The 24436-nt window shown below is 40.3% G+C and overlaps 1 protein-coding gene across 15 annotated transcripts in view; it reads right to left on the bottom strand.

The window, feature by feature from the left end:
* Positions 1-634: 634 nt before the first annotated feature.
* The window catches only part of DMD (dystrophin), a 2236915-nt gene continuing 2213113 nt past the window's right edge, over positions 635-24436 (bottom strand). For 10 of the 15 annotated variants that reach the window (XM_024988358.2, XM_024988360.2, XM_024988362.2 and 7 more), the window contains 2 exons: positions 16047-16139; positions 635-750 (listed from right to left, as the gene is read on the bottom strand). In XM_024988358.2, the coding sequence (XP_024844126.1) occupies positions 653-750; positions 16047-16139 (191 nt within the window). In that variant the 3' untranslated portion in view covers positions 635-652. The other 5 variants (XM_024988361.2, XM_024988366.2, XM_024988368.2 and 2 more) reach the window with 2 other exon arrangements.

The following is a 24436-nucleotide window of genomic DNA, read 5'->3' as shown; positions in this document are numbered from 1 at the left end:
CTGTATACCTACAGTGCTTACATACCGATAGACATATAGATGTGTAAAACGAAAACCCATGGCCAGTCCCACTCAGTCAACAATTCCTAACAGAGCTATGTGAAGTAGTCATTTGGTGGTCTTAGAGGAAGTCCTATCTTTAATATGCAAGAAAAGAAAAAAAATCCATGAATTTCATATGGATACCACGCTAAAAGGATGCAAAACAATGCGCTGCCTCAGTTTGTGTTTTTGTGTGTGTGTGTGTGTGTGTGTGTGTGTGTGTGTGTGTGTAGGTATGTGTTTGTTTTTAGGGGTTTTTATAAACAACTTTTTTTTTATAAAGCACACATTAGTTTACAATCTTTCTTTATAACTGTTATAAAGTTTTAAACAACCCAAAATGCGTTCCATATAAAGAAATGGCAAGTTATTTAGCTATCAAGATTTTACATGTAGTTTTCTTATAACTTTTTGTACAATTGCATAGACGTGTAAAACCTGCCATTGTTAACAAAACAATAACAGACTTAGAAACTACTGAAATCTACAGTATAGTACCACTACCCTTCACAAAAATATAGATTTTTTTTCTTGTAAACTCTTACTGTCTAATCCTCTTGGTTGTATGAATATTATAAAAACCATGCGGGAATCAGGAGTTGTAAAACATTTATTCTGCCCCTTCTTCATCTGTCATAACTGAAACTAAGGACTCCATCGCTCTGCCCAAATCATCTGCCAAGTGGAAAAGGCTTCCTACATTGTGTCCTGGAAAACAAAGAGAGAGAGAGACTTGATGCAAGGTGCAGAGATCATCACCCCAACTCTTTGCTGCTGTGGAAATCATCCCCCGTTTCTAGGTTAAGACAACATAGACGCTGCATCGAGGGGGATACACAACAGGGCTTGGTTTTTCACCAGTGTTCCAGGAAGAAGCAAAGCCTTGTTAATGAAGCCATTCCACATTGTTAGTATCAGCCTCCTATCAGGGATCAGACTCTTAGCATCATAGAAATGGCAAAAGTCCAAGATTATACTCCTCTTCCCTGTAGATATATATCAGGATTCCATGGAGAAGAGCAAGATTCCTGTTGTAAGAGGAATAATTCATGGTGGCATGTATCTTTTCCACCTTGTTGTAGGAGAATATTTACTATGTACTTGTATTTAAAAGAAAATTTGTTTTTACTATCAAACAACCACCACCATAACTATCACCACTACCATCACCACCACCACCACTCTACCATAGCCATGATGTGAAGTCTTCATCTCAAGGCTGTTACAAGCTGTTGGCTCACATCTAAGGCTATGGTGGAGGTGACTGTTTTCTCTATGTTCTTACTTGAATTGAAAGATAAACAATTGACCTTTTTATGTACTACTAACATTTGAATTAGAAAGCTTCAGGAAAAAAAAATCACTTTTGGCTCCAAATTATTTGAGAGCCTAATTAGAATATGACCCACATGTGTAGCATGCCTTTGTATATCCTGTGAATCCATTTTTGATCTCCTCCTAAATGAGGGTTAAAGAATAGCCTTTTAATAATAATACGACATGACCTAGTATTAATTCCCCAGCATGGAGCATAAAGGCAGCCCAATGTCTCTTGGTACTTTGTGGTGAAATTCAGATCTAGAGTAAGATAATTTGAGACATACTTTATGACTTGCCTTTTCATGTATGTCCCATATTTTTATACGGCTAATTTTAATTCTTGGACATTATTAAATCATTCTACTATTCAAGTACTGCCTTTGAAAGGAAAAATGCTTTACTAGGCTATTACTACCTTGCCATGTATCAACTTTACAGATTCCCATAATAATTGTTAAAATCCCTATAAAAATTAAAGATAGACTAGGGCAGGCATTCTAGTCTTAATATTTATTTCAAGAGACATATCATTTTTAAATATACGAGAGGATCTGAAGAGGATTCATAGGCTGGCACTTAAACAGCCATGGCACCAGATCAAGTTAAGACTTATTAAAAGTTTAAGGCAGTGCAGCCATTTATATTATGGTGACCAAGTTTGTAAATCTCTTTGAGCTTTATTAGGGCAGAAATTTTCAGTGAGGACTAATTGTGCTGTAAAAAAATTTACTCTGGATTTTGGGTTTTCTAAACCATAAAAACCACACAAAGACATAGTGAGTCCTTTGCTGCTCCTCAAAGCACAGATATCAACCTGATGCCAGCAGGTTAGAGAACTTCTCTTGTGTCTCTCTGGGAAAGCTGTACAATTATTCATGTGTGGTTGAAAATAGATGGACTAACTGCAAATTTTAAATTGCTTACAATCTTAACAACAGTCACTGAAACCACTAAAAGCAAAAACCCAACATTCTTACAACCTGACACCTAAATATAATTCCAACCATTTCTCATGACCCACAGCTGCCTATAGTATAGTCTACCTGGTGGCTAGAAACATGTATTATGAAACAGGCCAGAAATCACTCCCCCCCCCATCAGCTGATTAACAATGATTACAAAGGGCCTATTTTAGACTGTGTACCAGGAGATGTAGAATGCGGTTCAAAAGATAATCAAAACAAAGAAATGCATTTATAGATTAGGTAGCCAGGTGGTACTTTTCCTACTCAAAATGGTGTTCAGTTACTACACGGAAGAAAAAGTCTTGAGTCTCTTAAGAGGCCTAAGTTCTAGGGGTATCTGCTGTTTACAAAGTTACCAGGTCAAGCAGAGGGTCATGGTTCTTAATATACCACCACACACATGCCCACAAAATGTTAGGTGGCCGTTAACCTATCCAGATGGTTAAATGTTCACAAATGACCTCATGGCTGTCCAAAAAAATGAAAGTATCTATATGATGCCCTTCATGACTGTGTTTACCTATACTCATTTCACCAGAAAAACAATTCTACAGTTTTCCATGGAGGTTTTCCTTCGAGCAAAAAAAAAAAAACCAATTCTCTTGCTCAAAATATTGCCCCGAAGAAATCATACACCTGAACCTGCTGGAGGCATAAAACCACACACAAGTAGGGACACAGAAAGTAAAGGTTTGTATCCTGCGTCTATTATCCATGTGTGGAAGGCAGCAGACTAGTGAGAGCCTTCATTTCACCTGACAGATTGTTCTAAAGCCAAAATGAAAATCTCGTAACTAGGAGCACTAGAGGCCCTGAAAAACAGGCAGGATTCAGACATCTGCGATGAGCTTCAGGCACAAGTAGACCGAAAAATCTGTCTATAGCAAGTATTCATTTCATCCATTCTTAAGCAAGGACTGTTGACGAGAATGGCACCGTGCATTTAACATTAGGCTAGCTACATGTTTTTCCGAGTCGGCGTGAACTGTGACACATTGAGTTGCACGCGCCACCTCTGCCTCAGGGAGCTGTCTGCTGCGGTGATTGGAACTGAGAATTTCTGGCAGAGCCCCAAGACCTCAAGAGCAATCTGGCACTCTGTTTTTTAAAAAACACCATTCCCAAAGAAATGGTGAGCATTCAACTCGCCAAAGGAACAGCCAGAATACCGTGGTGAAATGTGCTTATCTTCTCTCCTAGAATGTAATCTTGGAAGAAAATATCTGGTCTACTGTACATTTGGGGGTTATTTTCATAACAATAAAAAACATCACTATTATTTTGATTCCCTGACTTCCTGGAAACTTGTCTGACTGTAATACACCTCAGGTAGTAAAGTTTCCACATGCCTGTGGGATTTCAATCGCATGTGCTGGTCTTTTCTAAAAGTCATTCATAAGAGACATATGTTCAGGGTGGTTAAAAAAAAAACAGTGCAACTTTTTACCACAAGTTAGAATAAATTTTAAGGGGAACTTACCATCAGAGTGAACCCAAGAAGTCTCACATTAGAAGGCAAACCGTCAGGAGCATTCAATACTTCACAGATTCAGGTTTCCTGTTTCTCCTCCCAGCCCACCACTCCCCTCCCTCGGACCCACAAGCCTTGGAAGGGAGTACAGGTGGAGACACACTGAAGGGTCATTCAGTCGATTAGACCTGCATGGCATGGTTTGGCAGAATTTCCAGTGTGACTCCTTACATTTAAATGAATCAGTGGCTACTCTTGTCCATGCTCTTGCTAAGGATTCAGAACCCTCTCCTAAGGACTCCCCACCCATCCAGCCTGTCTCCCACCAGAGTATACGCTATTGCCACCCATGGGAGAACATTCCTTCTCGCTTCCTTCATACTCAACTCTTGGTAAGCACGATCTTGTTTCATTTGGGCTGTCACTCAATATGTCATTTCGTGAGGTAATTCAGTGTTTAGATAATATTCCAGGTAGTATGCAGAAAGAAGTGGCTTTTACTATTAAACCCCAAACCACATTCAGTGATAACACTGTACCCTACCTATAAAAGGCATTAAAAAAGTCCCTCTAGATTCCAAAATTCACTTTTTATTCCTGACTGGGTGTGGGTCTATTTGGCTCCAGATGCCAAGTTAAAAACAAACAAACAAACTCCTCTAATGGGCAAGTTGAGATGTCATATGCTTTTCACACATTGTTTTCTAAGTGGCAGTAAAGCACATAGTTAAGAGCGTGGCTCTGGACCCAGACTGCCTGGATTCAAATCCTGGCTCTGTCACCTTGGACACCCTGCTTACCCGTTTATTGACTCAGTTTCCTTATCTTTAAAACAGGGTTGATATGAGTACCTACCTCAGAGGCTTGTTGTGAAGATTACATAATGAAAAAGATGGCAAGTGCTTAGAAAAGTCCTTGGGAAACAGTAAGTGCTCAAAAAAAAAAAAAAAATGTTAGCTAAAGTGGGAAAGAGAGAGTGTAGGAACCAGGAAAAAGAAAATGAAAACAAAATGAAGTCATCCCAGAAGAATAAAAACCAAGGGCACTGGCAGAAAACACTAGGGTCTTGGAAGTGGAAGGAAGCTTTATGACTCATCGACTATGTGCGAGGCTAAATGTATTGTGAAGATTTTGTTTGTGTTGCAAATGGCAACAGATGATGAACTTCAGGATCCCAACTTAGGGACTTTGAAGGGTTGCCCTTTAAGAGAGTCCTGTTCCCCCAACCCCTGGTCCTGTTGTCATGGTGATGACAATGGCTATGAACATTTGAGGCATGTTCCTCATGAGCTGCAAGTGGAGAGGTGACTACCATCCTTACATGATGACACGTGTAATACACACATGCGCGTGCACGCACACAATTCTTACACAGACGCCAAACATAGAAAGCGGGATGAGACAGACAGAAGCCATGGCTGTGAGCCTGAATCTCACTAACCTCTCTCATTGGCTTCCCAGGGGTATTTCTTCCTTTAATAATAGAGAGAGGAAGAGGCAGAGATATCAGAAAGGAAAAAAAAAAAACATGCATAAATATACAGTTTCATACCAATTTGCTTCTTTTACCAAACAAATGTTGAGATGACAATTCATTTATCCCCTTCTGGAAAAAAAAAAAAAAACAGAAACAAAAAACCCAAAAGACACATCCAGTCAAATAACCTTTACATACACTTAAAATCGGTGTAAACAGATAACATGATCCAGGAGACATCACTCAGAAGATCCATAGAGCTCATGTGTTTAAGTGGATGAAAGCTGGCTTGGCAGGGAAACCTGACAAGCTGAAGATTGTTTTCAAGGGCAACTGTAGAATCTCAAGTTTACTGGCCAAAAATCTCAGAATCTCTTCATTGTCCACTTGACAAGCAACACCCAAATCATACACGGTAGTTGGTTTGGAGTGCCAAAAATCTGCACTGCGAAAGCAAGGTGGAACACTGCTTTTTAGAGCCTAGACCCCATCCTCTCGGGAGAACTTGTTCTGTCTGATAGGAGCTCAGCATGTCTGTGACGGGACTGGGGGCATTGGAGAAAACGGAAACAAAGCAGGGACGAGTTAAGTCCCGCTATGGGCAAGCCACGGAGCACAATTCAGCAATGAACCTTCACCTTCCACCTCGTGATTCAGCAGATTCCGGGAGCCTGAAGGGTCAGCCACAGACCCCCCTGGCCTTGTTGGTGTTCTAGAATCCTATGTCTGTACATGCGGTTATGTGTTTTCAAAAAGCAGGCTGTGCTGAGAAAGTTTTGCTATGCTAGTATTTATAACTGGACAGAAAATGAGGGACTGCTGATCATACCTGGCACGTCTCGGGCACATAATCTCCTTTTTATCTCCAGGGTACCCCAAAGTGAAGTACTGGTTGTTAAACTTTGGCTTTAATAGTGAGATATTTCCTAAAACAATCTTCTCTGGAGTCCAGTATGTAGAGCGAGATATAAGCAGAGCAGAGCCCCTTCCCCCAACAAACCATGGTCAGTGCGCAAGCCATGGCTCCAAAAGGACCTACGAACCCAGGATTCCTTGTCAAGAGCAAAGAGGTCTGGAGCTACTCATCCAGAAGAAAGCTTTCAAAACTCAAGCCTAGGGTTGAACTTCTAGCATACAGGTAAAGGTTTTCTAAGTATGACCTTCTCTTGCTTCCCCCTTCCTTCCAATTTTCCTGATTCAGCCCTTTCTTGGGGATACAAAAATGGCAGGCATGGTGATGTAATAAACATGGTCAAGGTATTCACGATGCTCTTCAAACCAGAAAAGAGAGAGAGACAAAAAAGTACTGGCTTAGCAGTTGTGGGCATTTCCAGTGGTAGGACCATAGCAGACAATGGGAAAAAGGAAAAGGGGAGAACAGCATCATCTTTGAGGGCCCAAACCCAGCGTGAATAAATCATCTATTCTCCTTGACACCACTGGCAAAATGAAAAAGAAATCTTTTACTTCATGGTTATCCTGTCTGGTGGTAGAATTAACTCTCTTCCCCTATAAGACTATATGAGCTCCTTGAAGGTGGGTCCACATGTTGCTCACCTACCTCTCTATCCCTGATACCTCTACTGTACCTTGACACCGTGGGTATTTGGTAACTGCCAGGTGAACTAAGGTAGGAAGGTCACCACACTAGGTCATGGCCAAGAGTCCTTTGATGTTTTTGGATACTTGGCCTTGCTTGCTATCCTTTAGCTTGGATGCCAAGGGCTGCTAACTGGTTCTGGCTTGTAACTTGGGTCTATTTTTCTATTTTTTAAATTTAAGTATAGTTGATTTACAATGTTGTGTTAGTTTCATGTATATAGTAAAGTGATTCATATATATATATGAATACGTATGTATGTATGTTGTGGTGGTTGTTTAGTCACTAAGTTGTGTCTGACTCTTTGCGACCCCATGCACTGTAACCTGCCAGGCTCCTATGTCCATGGGATTTCCCAGGCAAGAATACCGGGGTGGGCTGCCATTTCCTTCTCCAGGGGATCTTCCCGACCCAAGGATGGAACACACGTCTCCTTTGTCTCCTGCACTGCAGGTGGATTCTTTACTACTGAGCCCCCTGGGAAGCTATATATGTGTGTGTATGTAGTATGTATGTGTGTCACACACACACACACACACACACATATATATATATATATAGTTATTTATTCTTTTTTGGGGGGTAAGTTTTTTTTAAGAATTTTTTGATGTGGACCATTTTTAAAGTTTTTATGGAATTTGTTACAATATTGCTTCTTTTTTTTTTTTTAGGTCTTCAACATACACATTTATTTTTTTTTTAATTTTATTTTATTTTTAAACTCAACATCACTCATTATCAGAGAAATGCAAATCAAAACCACTATGAGGTACCATTTCACACCAGTCAGAATGGCTGCGATCCAAAAGTCTACAAATAATAAATGCTGGAGAGGGTGTGGAGAAAAGGGAACCCTCTTACACTGTTGGTGGAAATGCAAACTAGTACAGCCACTATGGAGAACAGTGTGGAGATTCCTTAAAAAACTGGAAATAGAACTGCCTTATGACCCAGCAATCCCACTGCTGGGCATACACACTGAGGAAACCAGAAGGGAAAGAGACACGTGTACCCCAATGTTCATCGCAGCACTGTTTATAATAGCCAGGACATGGAAGCAACCTAGATGTCCATCAGCAGATGAATGCTTCTTTTTTTATGTTTTGGATTTTTTATTTTTTTTTTTGCCACCCATCATGTGAGACCTTAGTTTCCCAGTCAGGGATTGAACCCACACCCCCTGCATTGGAAGATTAAGTCTTAACTGCTGGACCACCAGGGAAGTCCCCATATACTGTTTTTCTGATTCTTTTCCCATAGAAGTTATTACAAAATATTGAGTCTGGTTCCCTGTGCTGTACAGTAGGTCCTTGACTTGGGTGTATTTTTAAAGACTTCAGAACCTTAGGAAGGTCAGGGTTGTTAGAAAGCAATGTGATTTAGTTCTGGAATGTAATTATAGTTACTAGAATGATAAAGGTTACAGATCTTTATTAGTTCTTCACCAAGCCATATTCAGAGCTCAGGATCAACTGGTCACTGCTGAAGGTGCAGCGGATGCTTTGGATTGTTTCAGGCACCTCTTCAGAAGCCATGCTTTCTGTGAAATGGACCTCCCCAAGTTACATGATCCCTAAGTTCTTTCAAAAACCCTCCCTTGTCACTTTGGGTTCTGGTGTGCTTATTAGCATAGTAAAAAACGGAGGTCCACTGTGTGTTTAAAAAGACTTAAAACACATGTTTTCTGCTTGTATCAGGAGTAGTTTCTATGCTGGCAAAACAGAGGCTCACTGGTTGCGTCATTAAACAAAAATCTTTACTAATAAATCAAGTACCAGATAAAAGTTGCATTGCAAAAACACATTCTTTGGAAATGAGTCTCCTTAGACTTTGGGTTAGGGGGTCCATCTGGCAATGTGGTATGCTGTCTGTCAGGAAATGAATCAAGAGAAAGAGGAAGTGTGTCGGGGAGTCCTGAGTCTAAATAAAGGGCTTGATCAGGTCTGGAGAAGTCGCATTTCCTCAGGCAGTGGGAACCCGAGATGATTGGCTGTAATTCATTGTTCAGAGTCATAGTCCCAGGATGTTCCTATTTCTGGGTGTCTTTATTAGCTTCTGTATCTCAGTTCACTGACTGTTTTTAAAAGTTCAGGAAGAATGAGTCCCTTTTAAGGATCTCTGTTTCATTACAAGTAAAAGAAGACTGAAATGGCTATAGTTGATTGAAAATGCAGGGTCTTTGGTGAACACAGATATAAATGTATAAATCAATCCAGAGGCAAAGTTTTGCTGAGCTTTGCAGCACTGAAATCTGTGACTGTACATACATCATGAGCTAGAGTGGACAACAATGTAATCATGTAAAGCCGGAGTTGGCAAAGTTGCTCTGTAGAGGGCCAGATAGTAAGTATTTCAGGCTTTGTCAGTCACATGGTCTCTGGAACAGCTCTTCAGCTCTGGCACAACTATCTGCCCTTGGAGTGAGAAAGCCTCTGTAGACAATATGTAAATGAGTGGGGGTGGCTGTGTTATGATGACAGCTTAGTTATAAAGGCAGGTAGTGAGCCAGATTTGGCCCACAGACTGCAGTTCACCGACCTCTGATGTAAAGGAGCTTGGATCCTTTCTGGAAGCCGAGAGGAAAGAGAAGGGAGCCCCAAGGGGGCTTGGGACTAGGATGCTTCCATCCATCTGTAGGCTTTCTGTTGTTCTTCCATGAAAGAACCTCAGACAAGGCTTGAATTGTAGGTTTTGCAGAGCTGTTGGGTTGCTAATTTAGAGGCATTTAACAGACTGTTATGTGGGCTTATCTCGGAGGGGGAGTATGAGAGAGGATGGCATGGGGCTGTTGGGGATAAAAATAATGTCAGCAGGTAAAAGATGATACAGGCAGCAGACAGACCCGACTAACAGTGCTGACCACTTCCTGAGTTGTGTCACTGCACTAAGAGCTTATCTGGGATCCTATCATTAATCTATATGGACAGTGACACCTCATTTTTACAGGGGCCAATACAAACCCTGACTAGGGAAGCATTTTCTTTCATGAATGTGCATGCATCAAAAAAGCTCTTTGTTTGACTGCTAAATGATCAGAGATGTGTGGACAAATCGCTTCAAGAGTTGATGTTAAAATGATGTTTATTGTTCGTTCTAACCGGGTAGCATTCCTATAGAATGATGGTGGGGATTTAGAAATTATCTTATGATAGATAATGATTCTTATTACAGTAGAGTTCAACTCCTCCATTTATACACACAGGGAGAGATTATATAGATAGATTAAATAGATTAACTACAAATTGGCTAACATTCTGGGTTTAGAATACACCAAGGCCCTCAAGCTCCTCTGGTGGTTGTGAGTAACTAACCAGAGCTAGAGATTCATCAGGAAAGATAGGACTGCAAAGCTAAACACGCATACATGCTCAGTGTGAACTCCCTGCAGTTTAGAGCCATTCTGGGACAGGGTAGTGCTGACTATCACCTGATCACTAAGCGGAGGAGCAGGCAGCTCCCTTTATTAATTCGTAGAACAGTTTAGCAAGGCCATCAAGATAAAAGCTGAAGCTCAACTGAACGAGGCTCTTCCCTCCTTTGGGTATCCAGGTACTTCTAGTGGAATGGTGAAGATTAGCTGATACCTGAAGAGTTACTGCTAAGTCAAAACTGTGGGAAAGTGTAACAAAAAAAGTTGTGATTTTAAAGTACACACTCCCCTGTTTATATGTTTTATATTTATGAAAAACATAATACTAAAAAGTCTTTTCCTCTGTGGGCAATTACCTAGCAGGGTTAAGGAAACCATGAGGTGGTATTTAATAGCACTTTTCCACTAAATGTCAGACCTTTGGGTCTGACATCTGTTTTAAGTTATGCAAACAGCTGTCCAAGACAGCTGTAGCAAGCATGAACTTCACTTTTTGTGATACACCAATGGGAACGTGGATGGCAGACTTAGATGAAAAATCCAGTGTTCTCTAAGACACTAGCCAGGTCTTGGCAGAAACTTCCATGGTGAAACTTTTAAAACATCATTTAAAAAATATATATATATATATATTCACCTGGGTCAGGAAAGCTGAAATCAGTTAGAGCAGTATTTTTTTTTTTTCCGGTGAAAATGCAACATTTAATTTTGTATGTCTGTTCTAATTTTTTCAATGCATGGATCTTACTTGTTTCTTTATTAATAAAAGACTGCAGTTGACCTTTAAACAACATGGGTCTGAACTGCGTGGATCCACTTACACAGATTGTTTTCAATAAATAATAGTACCTGTATTTTCATTTAACAGATCTTTAACATAAGTGTAGGGAATAGTGTACTCAATTATGGATCACAGTGCTGCTGCTGCTGCTGCTAAGTCGCTTCAGTTATGTCCGACTCTGTGCGACCCCAAAGACAGCAGCCCACCAGGCTCCCCTGTCCCTGGGATTCTCCAGGCAAGAACACTAGAGTGGGTTGCCATTTCCTTCTCCAGTGCATGAAAGTGAGAAGTGAAAGTGAAGTTGCTCAGTCATGTCCCACTCTGAGCGACCCCATGGACTGCAGCCTACCAGGCTCCTCTGCCCATGGGATTTTCCAGGCAAGAGTACTGGAGTGGGGTGCCATTGCCTTCTCTGATGGATCACAGTATGTGGAACTAAAAGAACCTAGAGTTTGAGTCCTGATTCTGCACAAACTATTTCAGCTTCCAGCCCTTGGTTGAGTCATTCACCAGTTCCTTTGTTATTAGTGAAGCAGAGATAGCAGTATGAAGGTTTTCAACTGCTAGGAAACAGTGTTTTTAAACCACTGGATCAGAAATCAATATAGTGGGTTGCAACCAGCATTTTATTTTTAAATACATAAAACAGAAACAGTGTGAATTGTATGTAGTAAAGTAAGTATTGTCATGAAACTTGTTTCTGATCTTTGTGTGTATATGTGAGTGTATACATATATGTGTGGTATATACACAGTGGGTACATACATATATGTGTGTACATACACTCACAAATAACTTGTATCTTTACCCCAGTCTGAGATGTAATATGTTTCTCTTATTATGGATAATGATCAGAAAAGATCAAAAGCCACGGTTTTGAACATCAAAGATGCTAAAATGATCTTTCAAGGCCCTTCCAATTTGGGATAGTCTGTAATCCTGAGACGTTAAGAATCTCAAGATTTTTGGCTTAATATCAATGTATCTACCAATTGTTAATATAGTCCCACTAAATCCTACTATATATATATATATATATATACACACACACACACACACACATACATATGTATGTGTATGTATGTATTATCATTCTTTGAAAATAAAAAAAAAATGCCTTTAGTTAGAAATAAAGTATCCAAAAATCCACTTTTATAATTTTTAATTTTTGGGGTGAAGTAGAAAAGAATTGCTTTATTGCAGGGAGCCAAGCCAGGAGTCCAGGATAACTAGTGCTTAAAAGACCTGAATTCATCTAAGGCTTTCAGGGAAAGGTTTATAAAGACAGGGTGAGGGAGGGGGTTTGTGTGTGTGATAAGCTCATTGATTGGTTGGTGGTGAGGTAATTAGGAGTCAGCATCATCAACCTTCTGGTTCCCACCTGTCTGGGATCTAGATGCTTGAAAAACCACTTTTTAGAGTGCATCGATCATCAGCCTTTTTACAATGAGAAGACATTTTATCCATTTAAATTTATGGACAGATAGGTGTCATACTGTGACATATAACAGGAAATATATATTTAGTCTTTGTCCCTCTTGAAGGCACAATACTCTTAAAACCCTTGGAATTTCCTGTGGTGAACAGCAGCAAAGTGTCTTTTGTTATGTGCTACTGAGGTGACTTTTGGATGGATGCTGGTTGCCAGGGGAGCCAATCAAGTGATGAGAAGGTTGGAACTTTGAGTCCTACCCCCTGACCTCTAGGAAGAGAAGAGGGCATGCCTGCGTGCTCAATCACTTCAGTTGTGTCCAACTGTTTGCAACTCCACGGACTTTAGCCCGCCAGGCTCCTTTGTCCATGGAATTCTCCAGGCAAGCATACTGGAGTGGGCTGCCATGCCGTCCTCCAGGGGATCTTCCCAACCCAGGAATTGAACCTGTGGCTCATGCACTGCAAGCAGATTCTTTACCACTGAGCCACTAGGGAGCCCAGAGGGGAGGGGCTGGAGGTTAACTTTAATCACCAATGGCCAATTTAATTATGATTTAATCAGTCACACCTATGTAATGAAGCCTCCACATAAACCAGAAAGAACAGGGTTTGGAGAGCTTCCTGGCTGGTGAATGTGTGGAGACAAAGTGGGGAGAGTGGTGAGCTCAGGGAGGGCATGGAAGCTCCACCCCCTTTCCCCATGCCTTGCTCTATGCATCTCTTCCATCTGGTTGTTTCTGATTATATCTTTCTATCAATATCCATGATCTAGTAAAGAAAATGTTTCTCTGAGTTCTGTGTGCTGCTCTGGCAAATTAATTGACCCGAAGAGCGGGTTGTTGGAATCTCTAGTGTCTAGCCAGTGGGTCAGAAACCCAGCGGACAACCCAGACTTAAAACTGGCATTCTGAAGTGAGGAAAGGAGGGGCTGTCTTGTGGGACTGAGACCTTAACCTGTGGACTTTGATCCTGTCTCTAGGTAGGTAAGAGTCAGAATCTGAGCTGAACTGGAGCACATATCTCCTGCATATACTTGCTGGTATATGAGAACTGTTTGGCAGTGTGGGAAAAAGAACCTACTCATTGCAATGGGGTACAAAATCATAAAGGGCCTATGATAAGGTATAATTTGGTAGGAATTAACAACAGCAAAAAAATGTCAGGGTCATCGCATCACAGAAAGACCAGTCAGCTCTTCCAGCACCTTATCTACTCTCTTATTCTGTGTTTGTTTGTTGATTTGATTGTGTTTGCTTCAGGACAATGAATGAATTCTCTCAGGCCACCAGTGTACTGTTGAGTAAGTAGAAACTTGGTTAATGGAATTGGTTTCAGACAAAGCCTGCTTATGCCGTATTTGAGAAGTCCAATTAGCACTCAGGGGATGAAATGCTTCCATAAGCACTAATTTAGTAAACACTAACCAGGCGGCCTGAAGAGAGTTTCCCAGGTTTCCATGCAAGTAAATTACCATCATACAAGTGAATGTAAGATCAGAGGCTGACTGCCAAATACCCTATCAGAGGAGGTGTATTTCTGATCTTTCACACTCCTGTGCTGTTTAACCTCAAGGACTTTAAGAGGGGGATGCCTAGCTCCCATTTTAAGATAATCAGGACGGCCAGGGACCTAGTATGGGGATGAAAAGGCTGCCACTGGGGAAGCAGAGCCCTGCACCTTGCTCCAGTCTCTCCTTGGATCTACTCCAGTGGTTTGGATGTGAAAGAAATGCCTGAGGTGACCACTAACTTCCCACAGAATCAGTAAACAAGCTTTCAGGCCAAGGACTTGGGATGAGACGCAGGTCTGTGACCTTCAAGAGAAAGCTAGGGGTCAGTGAAATGTGTGTGAAAGTTGGGCTCCACAGCACTGGGCCCATGAGGAGCTATGTGACCTTGAGGAAGACCCTTGCTCTGCTTGAGGCTGACGCCCTCCTGTTTATCTTGAAGGGTGTTTCTAGGGTTCTCTCATGGCGCAGATGTCTCCATCATAGGAGTAATCCCGTTAATTGTGTGGTGATCTGAACGTCTAGGAGGGCTGTGTCCCCAACTGACTATAAGCACCTTGAAGGCAAGAACTTGGCATTTCTCCTTTGCATCCCTAACACCTTTGCTGGTGCATAGTAGGCACTAGTGACAGGAGGCAGGATAAAGGTGAATGCATTTGATTTTGGTCAGACCAGCATGCAGTCTTCCTGTTATGAATCAGGGCATCTAGGGAGACAGTGAAGGCAGGATGGAGAAGAGGCTGGCCAGGTGGGGGATAAGGAGGTGGGTGGAAGACACAAGAATTTTATCTCTTAAAATCAACACATCAGAGGCACTCAGCAGTGAAAAGATGGCTGGTGCAGACATTTAAAATTAGCTTCCCCTTACAGTTCCTTAGCAACGCTCTATCAGAATGTTATTGTTTTTAATGTGCATTGCACAATGCTCATGCGCACATCAAATAGCTGGGAAATGGCCATTGTTAACTGACACTGAACCAAAAGATAGGAAAAACATAGGACTGCAAACACCCTCCTCATTGCCCTTATGGAGAGGAACAAATAGCCCCATTGTCTGTTGCCCTTCCCTCCTTGGCTGCCCATTAGGGGTGCCAATCATTGGCCACCTAGCCTTGTGCTTTCTCCCCTTGGCTTCTCTAGAATTTCCTTCTACTTGCTCACAGGTGACTGATACCATTATGTTTTTTTTTTTTTTTAATTGAAGTATAACTGACATATGACATTATATTAGTATCAGGTGTACAACCTAGTGATTTGACATTTGTATGCATTGTGAAATGATCACCCTAATAGGTCTATGTACCATCTGTCACCATACAAAGTTACAGGTTTTTCTCTTGCAATGAGAACTCCTAAGATTTTCACTCTTAGCAATTTTCAGATTTGCAATACAATATTATTGACTCTTGTCCACATGCTCTCTGCCATTCTTTTTATTCACTGAAGGGGGAGCGGGTCAGTGACTTTGTTTTATGTTAGGGCAATGAACCAAGAAAAATAGTCCAAGAAACGAATGCCTTTCTTTGTGAAAATTGTATTCTATCTAAGGAAGTGAAAAAAATAACAAACTAGTACATATATATTTAACTGTACTTACATTTAAATGAAGGGGTAAGATACAGTTTTAAAATATACATAAAGGGCATCAGATTCGAAGCTCAAGTGCCCACCACTACTATACACTAGGCATATTCTGCACTTTAATGTATCACGTGGTAGCTGTATGTCTCTGGTAAAGGCACTGTCAAGGCATTAATTTCCTCATCTGTAAATCTCACTTAGTAATTGCTCCACAGTAAAAGCTATCTCATCATTAACTCTTCAGACTAATGTGCCAAGCAAGGAAGACACCTTATAAATGTTGTTAGTATTCTTATTTCTGGAAACAGCTTATTTGAATTGAAAACACTGTAAGTCAGAAATTCACATTTGAAAAGAAATTCTTCTCACAATGATCCCAAGTTGGCATTCTGTCAGCACTTGTTTATGTTAACATGGAAACTACACATGCCAGTTGTGTATGGCAGTGAGTAGTCTACTTCCGGTGAGTCTGAGTGACTTCCAAGTCATGGCACTTACCTCTGGAACTAGGGAAGGAGTTGTTGAGTTGCTCCATCACTTCCTCTAACCCTGTGCTTGAGTCCTGGGGAGGACTGAGAAGGTCTTCCTCGCCTAAATCAAAGCAAACACAAATAATGGCAAATTACACTTTAGGAAAAAGACAGTGAGACTAGAGAAAAGGTTCATGATAGCATTTTAAAATCCATCATAAATTCTTTGCCACTTGTTCATAAATAACAGAAATAAAAATAACCTCTCAAGCTTACTAATTAGGGAGCAGTTCCTTCAAGGGATGAAGAATTTCATGCAGATATTTGTGTACATCATTATCTTTGGAAAAGAAAACTGTGTACCTGCTTAGAAGTTAAGATAAAGTTGCCATAAGTTGCTTATGCCCCGTTAACAAATATGAAATGCTGTTCTTTGTAATAAAAAAGGATTAGTGCACACTTGCAGTGTGTCTCTTCAACACAAAAGAAGAATGTGATGTTTTGGATTCACTTTATGAAAGTAAGGAGTGAAGACACTGATGTATTTTTTCCACTCTTTCCTTTGACATTTAACAAAAAAATACAAACAAAACTCAAGCACCTTTGAAGTCCAGTTTAATAGGGAGAAATAAGAATTTCATGTTACCTATAAAGGTAATGAAATATTGGTATTTTAAGGACTGTACGTATCGAGATACTAGAAGTTATGTTCCTTTCCCCTTTGTTACATGGGGTTACTTCATACTTATGTTTTTGGAGGCTTACAAAGGAAAACTTGTTTTTAATTTTTGAGAATTTGTTTCTGTGAAAAGAGAAAGATGATTTGGAAGGAAAGGAGGTTAGGCATGGATGGTCTTCTGGGGATGGGAGTCTCCTTGTAGTGTTTGTTGATCTGTGTCTCTACTTTTTATTCATGTCAAGGAAATACACCTCAAATAGCATTTGCAGTAAGGAGAAATTTCTTAAGAGCAAACAAAATTATTTTGAACTTTGAAGGTCTCTGAAAGTCATTTTTCATAATATTCAATCTTCCAACTGTGAAAATAACGTGTTTTTGAGTTCTGTTTGTTCAGTACATTGTCACTTCCATTCAAAACAAGACCTTGTTTCAGCAAATCAACAATAATGGACATACTTAAGGACAACCTCAGGTTCACATCTGACTTTAAAAGGGAGCCAGTGATATAATGACTTAAATATGCTTTTCATTTCCTTTGGTGTATGCCACTTGGAATTTCATCTCTGATTATAACCCTCCATTTATTACCAAGTTTTCACCTTTTCTTTCTTAAAGCAGAAGCTGAAAGAATCATTGGCAATGCTCACCACTGAGATAAAATCATATGCAAGGTGAATGTGAGACTGTATACCATTATTAGAAAGGAGGGCTAAGGACCTGGGAGAGAAAAAAGCCTCTCTGATTCGGTAAGTCTCCTGGTAACATACCATAGGAAACCTCTTTGAAGTACTAAGGACAGGAAATGATTGCTAAAGAATTCAGGTCATAAGGTGGAAAAGGAAGTTAGAATATTTATCCATCCACACGCACAAACTACTTGCTCATATCCATGCCTTTAAAAATCAAAGAATGAAATTCAGCATGTGTAGTTTCTTCCTGCCTGTGCTTTTAGACTACCATCATCTGAAAAAGATGGAATGAATGAAAGATCGCCAGAAGGAACAGGATGCTGACAGCTGCAGGGTTGATCACATCTCTTGGTTCCATTACCAATTACAAATTTTGCTGATTTGGGGAACATAAGGCATTTTTCATGGCATCAAGTCAACTTTAGTGACTGTACACATTACAGAATAAGTCGGTACCAATAGAGACACTCATGAGCAGCTATGTTAATATTTCTGACAGTTTAATTACCTCACGCTGGAGCTCTAGGAACTCCACTGGACTGTGATTAAGGTTTACGTGCAGTTCAATGAAGTGACTGACATTCTTCTCCCTGAATTACTTCAAGGATCAAAAAATAGTATAAACCTAATGATGTCAACCAGGCATAACTGTCATCTATGAGTCTCAAAGGTATGTGTCTGAGTAGGAATGTAAACTTGGCTTCTTGGTTTCAGTGGAAATTTTCATGGCAGTGATCAATGTGTCTATTGAAACAGTTTTTGAAGGCCTATTACATCCTAGGTGTAAACATAAACAAGTAAAATATAGTCTGTCCTTAAGATTTTCACAGTAAGCAGAAACTCCTTTGGGTTTAACTAATCTCCTTTAAGAATCAAAATCAGAATTATATATATGCATGAGCAGAGGTGAATCAACCACCGAAAAATGTTTTTTACAGCCTAATATTTTCTGTCAGATTATACTGGAAAAGTGAAAACAGCTGAATGACACCTGAAATTAAAGGAATGCCACTGGACTATTCAACACTGAGTCAGATTTTAAATGTTAAAAAAAATTCAAAACAGATTTATTTATAAATTCAAATGTTTCTCAAAAGCCAACTATGTGGCAGGCAACTGCTCTGAGCAGCAGTCACCAACCTTTTTGGCACCAGCAACCGATTTCATGGAGGACAATTTTTCCACAGACCAGGGTGGGGGCGATGGTTTCTACATGATTCAAGCACATTACATTTGTTGTGCACTTTATTTCTAGTCTTATTACATCAGCTCCACCTCAGATCATCAGGCATGAGATCCTGGAGGTTGGGGACCCTGGGTTCTGAGTACTGAGATTATAGCAATACACAACTAAAAAGCTTGGTCTCCATGGAGACATTCTTATAGAGGAATACAGGCCTCAGAAAAGAGGGCCAGGGAAGGGCAGTGAGGAAGACTCTGCAGCAAGAGGAGTCTAAGAAGTCCTCATTAATAAGGGGCAGGTGAGCTAAAGTGTTAGGGACTTAAAGTAGTTATTAGAAAGAAGACTTACAGCCATGTAGCTAATTGAAGGAAGAGTGCAGACAGAGAGAATAGGAAATGCAGAGACTCTGAGGGGAGAGTATGATTGGCTTGTTCCAGGAAGACCAGGAAGTTGGCTAGGGCATACAAAGTAAAGTGACCAAGTGTTAGAGGGCACGTGCTTCCCTGGCCCAGGAATTTGGACACGGTCATATGCCCTGCTTTGGCCAATGGAATTTTAGCAGATATGACATAAGCAGAAGCTTGTAATGTCCTTGGGTGATTGGGCTTGCTTTCTTGTGCTTATGTGCCATAAGAAGTACAGGATCCAGTGGTTTGCTGACCCAAGGAGGATGAGAGACACGTCAAACAGACTTGACCCCAAGCCACAACTAGGAGTTGTGCTAGTTGAGCTCCAGCACAACTCCAGTCAACCAACAGATGCATGAATGACAAATACGTACCTTGAGAATTTTGTGATTATTTTGTTACATAGCAATAGCTGACTGGTATACTCTGTTTTGGAATAGCTCAACTGGAATTCTATCACCTCCACTAGGTTTGTTCGTAGTGATGCTTTCTAAGGCCCACTTGACTTCATATTCCAGGATGTCTGGCTCTAGGTCAATGATCACACCATCGTGATTATCTGGGTCGTGAAGATCTTTTTTGTACTGTTCTTCTGTGTATTCTTGCCATCTCTTCTTAATATCTTCTGCTTCTGTTAGGTCCATACCATTTCTGTCCTTTATCGAGCCCATCTCTGATTTTCTTGAAGAGATCTCTAGTCTTTCCCATTCTGTTGTTTTCCTCTATTTCTTTGCATTGATCGCTGAAGAAGGCTTTCTTATCTCTTCTTGCTATTCTTTGGAACTCTGAATTCAGATGTTTATATCTTTCCTTTTCTCCTTTGCTTTTTGCTTCTCTTCTTTTCACAGCTATTTGTAAGGCCTCCCCAGACAGCCATTTTGCTTTTTTGCATTTCTTTTCCATGGGGATGGTCTTGATCCCTGTGTCCTGTACAATGTCACGAACCTCATTCCATAGCTCATCAGGCACTCTATCTATCAGATCTAGGCCCTTAAATCTATTTCTCAGCAGTGGCCACAGGACTGGAAAAGGTCAGTTTTCATTCCAATCCCAAAGAAAGGCAATGCCAAAGAATGCTCAAACTACCACACAATTGCACTCATCTCACACGCTAGTAAAGTAATGCTCAAAATTCTCCAAGCCAGGCTTCAGCAATATGTGAACCGTGAACTTCCAGATGGTCAAGCTGGTTTTAGAAAAGGCAGAGGAACCAGAGATCAAATTGCCAACATCTGCTGGATCATGGAAAAAGCAAGAGAGTTCCAGAAAAACATCTATTTCTGCTTTATTGACTATGCCAAAGCCTTTGAGTGTGTGGATCACAATAAACTGTGGAAAATTCTGTGGGCTTTCTATTTTGTTCCATTGATCTATATTTCTGTCTTTGTGCCAGTACCATACTGTCCTGATGACTGTGGCTTTGTAGTAGAGCCTGAAGTCAGGTAGGTTGATTCCTCCAGTTCCATTCTTCTTTCTCAAGATAGCTTTGGCTATTCGAGGTTTTTTGTATTTCCATATAAATTGTGAAATTATTTGTTCTAGCTCTGTGAAGAATACTGTTGGTAGCCTGATAGGGATTGCATTGAATCTATAAATTGCTTTGGGTAGTATACTCATTTTCACTGTATTGATTCTTCCAATCCATGAACATGGTATATTTCTCCATCTATTAGTGTCCTCTTTGATTTCTTTCACCAGTGTTTTATAGTTTTCTATGTATAGGTCTTTAGTTTCTTTAGGTAGATATATTTTATTCTTTCCGTTGCAATGGTGAATGGAATTGTTTCCTTAATTTCTCTTTCTGTTTTCTCATTATTAGTGTATAGGAATGCAAGGGATTTTTGTGTGTTGATTTTATATCCTGCAACTTTACTATAATCATTGATTAGTTCTAGTAATTTTCTGGTGGAGTCTTTAGGGTTTTCTATGTAGAGGATCATGTCATCTGCAAACAGTGAGAGTTTTACTTCTTTTCCAATTTGGATTCCTTTTATTTCTTTTTCTGCTCTGATTGCTGTGGCCAAAACTTCCAAAACTATGTTGAATAGTAATGGTGAAAGTGGGCACCCTTGTCTTGTTCCTGACTTTAAAGGAAACGCTTTCAATTTTTCACCATTGAGGATAATGTTTGCTGTGGGTTTGTCATATATAGCTTTTATTATGTTGTGGTATGTTCCTTCTATTCCTGCTTTCTGGAGAGTTTTTATCATAAATGGATGTTGAATTTTGTCAAAGGCTTTCTCTGCATCTATTGAGATAATCATATGGTTTTTATTTTTCAATTTGTTAATGTGGTGTATTACATTGATTGATTTGCAGATATTGAAGAATCCTTGCATCCCTGGGATAAAGCCCTCTTGGTCATGGTGTATGATCTTTTTAATGTGTTGTTGGATTCTGATTGCTAGAATTTTGTTAAGGATTTTTGCATCTATGTTCATCAGTGATATTGGCCTGTAGTTTTCTTTTTTTGTGGGATCTTTGTCAGGTTTTGGTATTAGGGTGATGGTGGCCTCATAGAATGAGTTTGGAAGTTTACCTTCCTCTGCAATTTTCTGGAAGAGTTTGAGTAGGATAGGTGTTAGCTCTTCTCTAAATTTTTGGTAGAATTCAGCTGTGAAGCTGTCTGGACCTGGGCTTTTGTTTGATGGAAGATTTCTGATTACAGTTTCAATTTCTGTGCTTGTGATGGGTCTGTTAAGATTTTCTATTTCTTCCTGGTCCAGTTTTGGAAAGTTGTACTTTTCTAAGAATTTGTCCATTTCTTCCACGTTGTCCATTTTCTTGGCATATAATTGTTGATAGTAGTCTCTTATGATCCTTTGTATTTCTGTGTTGTCTGTTGTGATCTCTCCATTGTCATTTCTAATTTTATCGATTTGATTTTTCTCCCTTTGTTTCTTGATGAGTCTGGCTAATGGTTTGTCAATTTTATTTATCCTTTCAAAGAACCAGCTTTTAGCTTTGTTGATTTTTGCTATGGTCTCTTTTGTTTCTTTTGCATTTATTTCTGCCCTAATTTTTAAGATTTCTTTCCTTCTAGTAACCCTGGGGTTCTTCATTTCTTCCTTTTCTAGTTGCTTTAGGTGTAGAGTTAGGTTATTTATTTGACTTTTTTCTTGTTTCTTGAGGTGTGCCTGTATTGCTATGAACTTTCCCCTTAGGACTGCTTTTACAGTGTCCCACAGGGTTTGGGTGATTGTGTTTTCATTTTCATTCATTTCTATGCAAATTTTGATTTCTTTTTTGATCTGAAAGAGATGGGAATACCAGACCAACTGATCTGCCTCTTCAGAAATTTGTATGCAGGTCAGGAAGCAACAGTTAGAACTGGACATGGAACAACAGACTGGTTCCAAATAGGAAAAGGAGTATGTCAAGGCTGTATATTGTCACCCTGTTTGTTTAACTTATATGCAGAGTACATCATGAGAAACGCTGGACTGGAAGAAACACAAGCTAGAATCAAGATTGCCGGGAGAAATATCAATAACCTCAGATATGCAGATAACACCACCCTTACGGCAGAAAGTGAAGAAGAACTAAAAAGCCTCTTGATGAAGGTGAAAGTGGAGAGTGAAAAAGTTGGCTTAAAGCTCAACATTCAGAAAACGAAGATCATGGCATCTGGTCCCATCACTTCATGGGAAATAGATGGGGAAACAGTGGAAACAGTGTCAGACTTTATTTTTCTGGGCTCCAAAATCACTACAGATGGTGACTGCAGCCATGAAATTAAAAGATGCTTACTCCTTGGAAGGAACGTTATGACCAACCTAGATAGCATATTCAAAAAGCAGAGACATTACTTTGCCAACAAAGGTCCATCTAGTCAAGGCTATGGTTTTTCCTGTGGTCATGTATGGATGTGAGAGTTGGACTGTGAAGAAGGCTGAGTGCCGAAGAATTGATGCTTCTGAACTGTGGTGTTGGAGAAGAGTCTTGGGAGTCCCTTGGACTGCAAGGAGATCCAGCCAGTCCATTCTGAAGGAGATCAGCCCTGAGATTTCTTTGGAAGGAATGATGCTAAAGCTGAAACTCCAGTACTTTGGCCACCTCATGCGAAGAGTTGACTCATTGGAAAAGACTCTGATGTTGGGAGGGATTGGGGGCAAGAGGAAAAGGGGACGACAGAGGATGAGATGGCTGGATGGCATCACTGACTCGATGGACATGAGTCTGAGTGAACTCTGGGAGTTGGTGATGGACAGGGAGGCCTGGTGTGCTGCGATTCACGGGGTCGCAAAGAGTCGGACACAACTGAGCGACTGATCTGAGATCTGAGATACTCTGTTTCAGTGGACTGAACCAGCAAGATACCAATGTTTACAGATTATCTTAATCATATGCTGATATGTAGCTATAATTTTATGTGAAGGCATTAGGCGCTCAGTCATGTCTGGCTCTTTGTGACCCCATGGAGTATAGCCTGCCAGGCTCCTCTATCCCTGGAATTCTCCAGGCAAAAATACTGGAGTGGGTAGCCATTCCCTTCGCCAGGGGATCTTCCCAACCTAGGGATCGAACCTGGATCTCCTGCACTGCAGGCGGATTCTTTACGGTCTGAGCCACCAATATTACAGGTAACTCCAAAATGTTCCTGACTCCAACAACAATATAGTGACCATAAACCTCCTCCCACCAAAACCACCCTCATTTGTTCAACAAGAAAACATTTATTGAGTTCCAACTGTGTACACTGGGAACTTGGAGAGCCATCATCTCTACTTCACCAATGCATTGCCTGCTAAAATAGCACTGCCAATTTTTAAGGGATTTCTAACTTAGTTAATCACAATTCTTTAGCATTAATACTTCAATTTTCCAATCCAAGATAATTCCCACAGATGTCCATAAAAATCCTTTTTGCATTATTAGTCCTACTTTTCATGGTTTGTCTGAAGTTGGTCCAAAGAACTGACAGAAACATTTGAAAAAGATAAATGTTTCAAAATAAGGAAAGACATAGTCAAAGTTAAAACAGCACTCTGATATAGTATAATATGCTAGACGCTGCTGAAGTGAAGAGAAAAGGAGATGGCTCAATTAAGTCTGAGATAAAAGAAATGAAATCATTTGCTATGGGCAAGACATTCTTCAAGTCTTCTGAAATTCACCATGGTTTTAGGCTTTTTTGAAAGGAAGAGATCCCATCTATCTGATTTGCCTGTCAATTCAAATGATAATTTTACTTGCTTAAAAAGTGACGTTAGCCAAAAGTGGTGCAGCTGAGACACAAGAATCCTTACATCCATTATTCTCTTTACACCCAAGTGAACTGTTGCTGTTTTCTCTTCATATAAAAGGAAGCTGTGTAAAGTGAAAGTGAAAGTCGCTCAGCTGTGTCTGACTCTTTCTGACCCCATGGGCTATACAGTCCATGGAATTCTCTAGGCCAGAATACTGGAGTGGGTAGCTGTTCCCTTCTCCAGGGGATCTTTCCAACCCAGGAATCAAACT

This window comes from Bos taurus, chromosome X (genome assembly GCF_002263795.3).
Source record: "Bos taurus isolate L1 Dominette 01449 registration number 42190680 breed Hereford chromosome X, ARS-UCD2.0, whole genome shotgun sequence".
NCBI lineage: Eukaryota > Metazoa > Chordata > Mammalia > Artiodactyla > Bovidae > Bos > Bos taurus.
This window is presented reverse-complemented; position numbering and strand designations above follow the sequence as displayed.